General features: G+C 44.6%; 1 protein-coding gene across 1 annotated transcript in view; it reads left to right on the plus strand.

Annotated features, from left to right (window-relative positions):
- Positions 1 to 7244, plus strand: part of LOC144150033 (neuroguidin) — a 33060-nt gene extending 25816 nt beyond the window's left edge. The window contains exons 10-13 of the mRNA XM_077681832.1: positions 3980 to 4069; positions 4644 to 4676; positions 5301 to 5328; positions 7107 to 7244. Of these exons, the coding sequence (XP_077537958.1) occupies positions 3980 to 4069; positions 4644 to 4676; positions 5301 to 5328; positions 7107 to 7129 (174 nt within the window). The 3' untranslated portion in view covers positions 7130 to 7244. The remainder of the gene's footprint in view (positions 1 to 3979; positions 4070 to 4643; positions 4677 to 5300; positions 5329 to 7106) is intronic.
- Positions 7245 to 8122: the final 878 nt, after the last annotated feature.

Genomic DNA, 8122 nt, shown 5'->3' on the forward strand with positions numbered 1-8122 from the left:
AGGCTGTAGCTGGCGCATGTCTGTTTACACGTGAGCAGAGGTACACAAGTTTGAGGCAGGAAACGACAAAATTTCATGCATAATACAAGCCCCATTTTTATCAACCTAGTGGGACACTGATTTCATCTGTGAATCAGGCATGCAAGAAAAGATCATACCGTATAAATGCGGAATATAGGTCGAGCCAGAATATAGGTCGACACCATTACGTTGTAGCCGCAAAACGCAAAAACAAAAAACAAATTAGGTGCATAACATCGTCCTATTGAGATTATAACTTGTTAGGGCTGTCAGAAATGTCGTTGGACGACTGCTTCTGGCTGGCTGTCGCCCACACAAGTCGTCCTTGGTGCAGTCCAAGGAATTGCTTATGCTGAACTTAAACACTCACAAAACCATGTCATCAGAAAGCGAGTGAAAAGCATGGGACGCTTGTGTGCAGACCGTAGCAAGAGCCAGTCTGTGCAGACGGGAGGCAAGCGTCGTGGGGTATCCATTCGTAGAGACGTCGCACGACGTTCGCGGACGAAAGACTCCACCTTGTGCTTAAGTTCCAGGTGCAGAGAGCAGCGCCCACTAAACGAGGTCTGCCTATTCAGCTTACGCGAGTAGGGCACACTTCTTGTGACACCGAATTGGCACAAGTCGGACATGTTTCTGTTGGCTTTGGCATACTTCCTAACTTTTATTTTAAATGCTGCGGTGAACTGGTGCCAAGTGCCTAAACTGATATTGAGCAAGAAGAAAACAGCATGCACACGTTCACTGACAGCGAGAAAAGCTGGAGAGAGGCTACAAAACAAAGATGGTGGTGAGTTCGGTTGATGGGGGTGGCTATGATGATGCCTTTGCTGTTTGGATGGGCTCGATGGGTTGCCCTGTTGCCAGACGACAGCTAACATGCCAGTGACCGCTATATAGTTCGAGGGGTGACTTTTTGGCAAATTTTTCAGTTAAAAAATCTCGACCTATATTCCGCCTTTGCAGTAGGTTGCTTTTTAAGCTGTTGTGAATGAGTGCGTACAGCTAACAGGCAAGCTGGTATTGTCGGGGCATGCTAGGTAGGAATTTTCCATTCAGCGAAATTTCGGCGTAACGAAGTAAATGTTAATTTCAATGGCATCATTATATCGGGGTTTCACGGTATTTCATTTTTCAGTGCTTTGTGAAGTTTACATCAGGGATGGTGTGAGTTCAAAGAGCACTCTGCACAGTAGTGAAGCACCAGTATTCTAAGCAGGTTTATACAATTAGTTTGTTTTGAAAAATGTCCAACACATACCAAAAATTATATAACAAAAATTCAGGACTCTGGAAAAATTTTTAAGATTTTGCCCCAAAACACCAGCATGGGACTGTCATAGGCTTTTGTTCTGATAAACACTGCACAGCTGGGTGCATTTTCTTGGTCATGCCGGGCGTGTAAAATGTAAAAATCAAATCACTGTCACTGGTTATAAAGGCACTTATGGTATGAAAGCTACAGCAACACTGATGTCGAATCGAAACATTCTTATACCTTGGCGCAAGCCCCCCCTTAAGTAATGCCTTCGGGCCTTTAAGGAGCAAATAAATGAAATGAAATGAATCCTGGCCACTGCAATGGTTGTCGCTACTTGGCACTAACTGCTGTTGCATATATTAACATAAAATTTGGGCAGAATGACAGGAAGTTTGGGATTCTCATTGTTTTTTTTTACATTGTGCATCACATGGCTGAGTCCACATTGATTGCACTAAATTCTGTTTGTTTTCTCATGCTTCTCCCCACCCCTCCCGCCATGTCAAAAATGCATGTCAAGTTTCAGTGTAAGAAATAGTTTATAAGTTGTTTAGCAGTGCAGAAGGAGTGGTTCCTGCAGAGAAAAAGGCAATGTTTTGTTTTTCTTTTTAGTGCACTCGCATATTTATTATCAGAACTGAAAAATAGTGTTTACCTATTGTTTATCCCTTTGGAAAAGTGTGGCACTCAGCTCTGGTGAAGTTATCTGTTCAGTTGGCGAAGTGCTGGCCTTTTCTTGGTGCAGTGTTCCCAGTGTGCCGTATTCCCAGCTCTACCGGAACATCTCTCCATTCGAAAAGCAATTGTGGATACATTGCAAAGCCTCACCTTGGCAACCTTTTCTGCTCAATGAACCTTCTGGCTGAGGTATAGGGGCTAAAGCCAAATAGCACATGTTTCTTCTGAGTCTTTCGTATGTAGAAACATGTGCAAGAACAAATGAATGTTGCCCCCCCCCCCCCCCCCCCTTTTTTTTTTTTTTTTTTTTGAGACAGCAAAATAACATGGGCAACAGCGGTGCCCAATTTTTTTTTTTTCTTTTTCAATGTCGCAAAAGCCTGTTCTTGTTTGTGGACATCTACTAAGCCTTCTTGTTTTGTTTTTTTTTTAACTTGTATTTGTAGTGGGGAACAGTTAAACCAACAAATTTGGCTCCCATAGGCAAAAAGAGGTTTTTTAGCTCTTTCACTGTCGGGTGTTTCTGGCCATGACGCACCCCCAGTGTCGGCTTGGCTTCCGGAATATCAGGGAAGCAGCATGGTGATTTATTTGATTATGATAGCTTCCAGAACGTAACGCAACGAGAGGAAAGTGCGTCGGTGAGAAATAGCCTGTCTTCCAGATATTTTCAGTTTGCCGTGCAGGAGAACGATCACTCCTGTCGGCAGTCGAAGGCCCCATGTGGTCAGCCATCCGAAGGTAACCATGCGCATGGAGGGAGCACTTTTAGCAGCCCGCACAACGCACAGAAATGACGCCTTGTGAAATCATGATGGCACATAGAGATAAAAAGGGGATACAACATTTATACAACAACCTCGTTTGCTGCTGACAGCGGCAAGCGAAGGCGCGGCAAGCGAAGGCGCGGCAAGCGAAGGCGCGGCAAGCGAAGGCGCGGCGAGCGAGCGAAAGCCACGATTGAGTCATGTTTCGGTGTATCAGAGAGGCAACGGCATGCTAGGAAAACCTGGAGCGCTGTAGCAGACGCGGGAACAGAATTAAAAAAACAAAACAAAAAAAAACATAGAAACCCATTGCGGATGGCGCAACAACCCTTGCATCCATAATCTCACGCGTGCCACATGGTCACTCATCCCAACAGAGCGCAGAGCAACCAAGCCCCCAAGCAACGAAGGGTGGGTGTGGTTGCTCCGTACTCTTCAATATACTGTAGCGAGAGTTAGTGAGCGAACGTACGAGCTACTAGAAAGATTCGACAGATGGTGCAAACAGTCCAGGCGTTACTACACACGCGTTACATGGTCACTCATCTCGACAGAGTACAGTGCACGGAGCGGCCAAGCCCCCCAGCAATGAAGGCTGGGTGTGGTCGCTGCATAGTTTTCAATAAACTGCCACAGAGAGCTAGTGAGAGGAAATACGAGCTAATAGAAAGATTCGACAGATAGCGCGAACAGTCCAGGCACTTTGTGCTATCGCGCGAATTTTTGAATGCACAATGGAGAATGTACCGGTACGTCGGGGACAGCGAAAGGGTTAATTGTTGGCTAAAAGAACAATAGGCCATTGCTGTCATCTTTCACTGTTTTCAACAAAAAAAAAAGCCGTAAGAAGAGTTCGTGCAAAATGTCAAAAAAGCTTTTTTTTTTTTTTTTTTTTTTTTGAGAAGGAGTTTTTTGTCTAAAGAGGCTCACTTGTTGTAACACCCGGTAAGCATTCATGGGGCTTAAAATATGGGGCATGCCTGGCTCCGAGTGAGCACCTCCTGATGCCCCTTCCCCACTAACCAGGAGAAGATGGTGCCCTCACTAACGTGGAGGTGTATAACGACTAAAGTCAAGATGTACTGACGTGGAGAAGGAACGAGAGGTGGGGGCACGATTACGCTCCTCACGAAGGGCAGTGGCAGATAAGGAGGTTTGGAGGACCCGAGTGCACCTGTCATCGCATTTACCAATTCACTGTGGTGTGGGACGGCATTAACCCCCCAAATTCGTTTCTATTGCCCCATTGCAGAACCTGAGCAAACAGTTGGGCACCATGTCGAGCCTGAAGGACCTCACTCGATTCGGGGACTTCTCGGCGTTGCATGCGGATGGCGCAGATGTGAGTGGTGCTTTGCCTTCACCCCTGACAGGGGAGAAATACGTCCGTGTCTAACGAGCACGGGTGACTCCCAGCAACTGCTTTTCATTACAGGCTGTCGTGAAAGCTTAGTATTGCACAGTGTGTGTGCGCACTGTCAATTTTGCATTTTTTGTGACCTAATAGATGCTACATCACAGGTATGCTGCTGCCCTAAGTAGCATGAAAAATAAGACCTCCTAACTTTTATGGGCATGCAGTCTGATGCAAACCTTTTCATTCTCAGCTTTGTCTCCTTGAAAGGTGTTAAAGACTGCTACTTTTGCTATTTGTGTGGTTGTTGAGAACAATTTCTTTTCAAGTGTTGATGCACAACAAAACCAAAAGTTTCACAGGCCATAAGCAGACAGTTGCATTCTTGAATGAGGCATTCTTCCTTTTAGGAGTAAAAGAATGAAAAGAAAGTTCCTGACTCTCGTTTTCCCATTATTAGCTGCCATTAATTACTAATTATTTTGCCTCCTTATCATCGGTAGTTAGAAAACAATGGCAAAGTTTTTGAAGTCACAAATACAGTTTTCAATTTCTCCTACAGGAGCTCCAGCCTGCAAAGAAGAAAGCCAAGAAGGTAATTTTTTTTTTAATTTGTAATGCACATGCCTTAGTAATTATTACAGAAGTGAAAAATACGCCTGTGTCAAGATTTCAGTGCTCGCTAAAACTCCCCAGGTGGTCCAGATACTCTAGAGCCCTCCATTGGGGTGCACCTCTTAGCCAGAGTGCAGCTTCAGCTTGTTGAACAACTAAAATTTTACTCATGCCCAGTAATCATTCTGTAGTAAGAAAAAAAAGTCTGTTACTGTTCCAGAACTTGTTTTTCCTCTCTGAAATTTTTATGTGCAAACTTTTTACAAAGCCATTTGTGACAATCGTAGGTTGAAACAATTTTGTTCCTGCTTATCACTACTGTGTTTTTCTTTTTGTTAATGGGTAGATGGGCAAAGGATTGAAGCTTGCTCAGTTTTTCTAGAGTATTAAAGAACACAGTGCAGGTTTACGTGGCACTTAATAGGCAGCACGGCAACCCAAGCGTACTACTTGCAATTAAAGTCTTTTCGGGTAGATGCTGGTGTCTAATTTTTTCCGTGTATGCTTCATTTCAGCGCGCCGGTATAAGTATTTCACATTGGATACCTTGTGTTACTTGAGTATGGCAGGGTTTGGTTTGACCACCTTTTCCTTCTCTCTGCAGGTCTATAAGAAGAAATGGGGCAAGAAAGGTATGATGCTGCCCAAGAGCTTTTGTTTTCTCCCATGCCCATTTACCGGTACCCATTGGTTGACCTGCAGTAGTGCAAATATCCCATTCCAAGAGCTTTGACGAGTCTTCTCACCTATTGCAGTATATGGAGAATAGTCTATAGTATGGTTCCTCGCTCGAGTTGTTTCTGCTTTCTTGTTTCCGTGGTAGCTAATTCGTGGGCATGCTGGTGAGAATAACTGACATAATATCCTTTCACCTGCAGCATGCTCCCTTTGAAAATCTCGCAATCAGATTGCATGTGGCATAATTTGCATTGCTGATGACAGTTGTAGGGGTCCAAGACTGCACTCGGCAGTTCCTTAGTGCAATATTTGTCTTGAGCAGCTGCACAGTAAGGGACACATACCGGAGGTGATGGCTTAAAGGGGCACTGAAGTGAATTTTTGGCTGCAGTGTGCAGTTTAGCCCTCATATTTTATTCACTATTTACGAGAAGTGTGAAGGCTGAGTGTGTCTGTGAGGGGTGGCTGAAGAGGGAGCAACATCCGTTGTTTGCTGCCACTGCACCCGTAGGCGGAAAGTTTTCATTTTCGTGAGACAAACGACGATTACAACGACAAGAGAAGCCAACAGCCCCAGCCCCTAAGGGCCTTCGCCCCTGAAACATGTATATGAAAAATTATTCCCTTCAGATAACAATAAAACTGCGCAAAAGGACGGGACGGAAGAAGAGGACAACAAACCAGGCGCAGACTCACAACTAAATTTATTCAGAAACAGCCTACGCACCTATATACCCTTCCGTGCACATGCGCACAGTCGCATGCATTTAATCACAAGGACGCGTTTAAAAATTCATACTCACTACAATACAAAGATAGTGACGCTTCGCTAACGCAGTTATCACCATTTTTTCGTATATGAAAGGCCTCTATTAGTTCCCTTGCCACCTTTTCCTTGCTCCGGCCCAGCACTGTGGTTTTTTCCAGTTGCGGCTTGCAGGACTTGTTTTCACAGTTCTTGCAGTGGTGCGGAAGGTGCGAGCCAGTTCCATTCTTTATTGACAACTGGTGCTCTTTTAGCCGGTCGTTTAAACATCGGCCAGTTTGGCCAATGTAAACCTTCCCGCATACAAGCGGAATCATGTATACAACCCCAGTTGCGCAACCCACATACGGTGTGGTATGTCCCTTCAGGCAGTCTTTTTTGTTGTCCGGTCCTCTCAGGATCTTGGGGCACAAACTAGCCAACTTCCGGGGGGCAGAGAAGACTACCGGCACTCTGTGCCTGTTGGCTACATTTTTGAGGTTGTGTGCCACCCTGTGAACATAGAGGCCTTTCATATACGAAAAAATGGTGATAACTGCGTTAGCGAAGCGTCACTATCTTTGTATTGTAGTGAGTATGAATTTTTAAACGCGTCCTTGTGATTAAATGCATGCGACTGTGCGCATGTGCACGGAAGGGTATATAGGTGCGTAGGCTGTTTCTGAATAAATTTAGTTGTGAGTCTGCGCCTGGTTTGTTGTCCTCTTCTTCCGTCCCGTCCTTTTGCGCAGTTTTATTGTTATCATGGAACACCAACTAGCCCAAACAACGTGCTTTACTCAGCTTTATTCCCTTCAGGTTCCCCCCTAATTCTGGTTCATCTCTAGCTGTAGTTTCCTTTCTAGCATGGAACAGAAACGTGAAAAAAGTGCAACAGTGACTGTATCGAGGTGCAGGAGTTTGACTCTCTGTATTTCTCTTGCCCAACGGGTTGTTGGTTATAAAGTTTCAATTTTCTTCTCGCAGGTTTCCGGCGAGGGAGACGCTGATGGTCTGAATGATGCGACTGTGCACTGTCTCGTTGCACAATGCGGCAGGTCCATATTGTCCTGCTCCATTGTAGAAATTTTTGTGGAGTTCTTAATACAGAATTTTCTTGGAAGCCATATTGCCTTGGTTATCTGAAGAAGTTGCCAAAAAAATGAAGGTGAATAACATTGTTAGTCTTTTCAAACTCTGCTAAGGTTGACAAACGATCTGCGTAGCCTATGAGGCTGATCTGCAGTGCTGAAATCTCTTAAAAAGTTGCTGAGTTGCTTAATGTCACAATGTAATCACCACAGCACCTGCTCGTTTGTGGCCCTTCATTTTTTTTCAAGTGTGCCCTATCTCGGGATTGAGATAAGTATTGAGGCTTTTCTGTATGGACTGGGGACCTCACTACACTTGCCAGTGCAAGGGCTCATGTTTCCTGGTTCTTTTCATGCAATGTCATTTTCATAGCCATCTTCATGTTTTAGACCAAGGGCCCTATACACACGCAGACTAACCAATTTTAACCATACATTTTTAGTTTTTAAGTCATTGAATGACCAAGCAATGGTTTTTGGCGCTCTTTGGCCATCAGTGCCCTTGTGCCAATAAAATACTGATACAACTGTGCCCGAGCTACGCATTTTTCTCAAGACTTGGGCTATATAAGGTGGGGGATGAATTTTCGTTGCTCTCAATAAAGTGTGAAGGCAGTCTGATGTCGACAAGTGAACTGGATGTATTCCTGTCAGTTGAGTTCTAAATAGTTATTTGGTGTGCTGTAAGGCAATGTCAAGCTGAAATTTTCAGCGAGCAGTTGTCATGAGAGCTTAGTTAAAATTACCCCGCATAGAGTATCTCGACCAATCTTAGTGATGGTGAGTGACGACACCACAGACCTCGAGCCCCCGTACTTCAAGGAACACTGAAGTGTAAAAACATTGGTTTTTGGTGCAAAACTAAGTTATGAGCTGTCATCATTGGTTCATAGGCAAAGTCAGTGCCCTCAA

This window comes from Haemaphysalis longicornis, unplaced genomic scaffold, assembly GCF_048455015.1.
Source record: "Haemaphysalis longicornis isolate Haplotype H1 unplaced genomic scaffold, Haemaphysalis longicornis Haplotype H1 scaffold_1, whole genome shotgun sequence".
NCBI lineage: Eukaryota > Metazoa > Arthropoda > Arachnida > Ixodida > Ixodidae > Haemaphysalis > Haemaphysalis longicornis.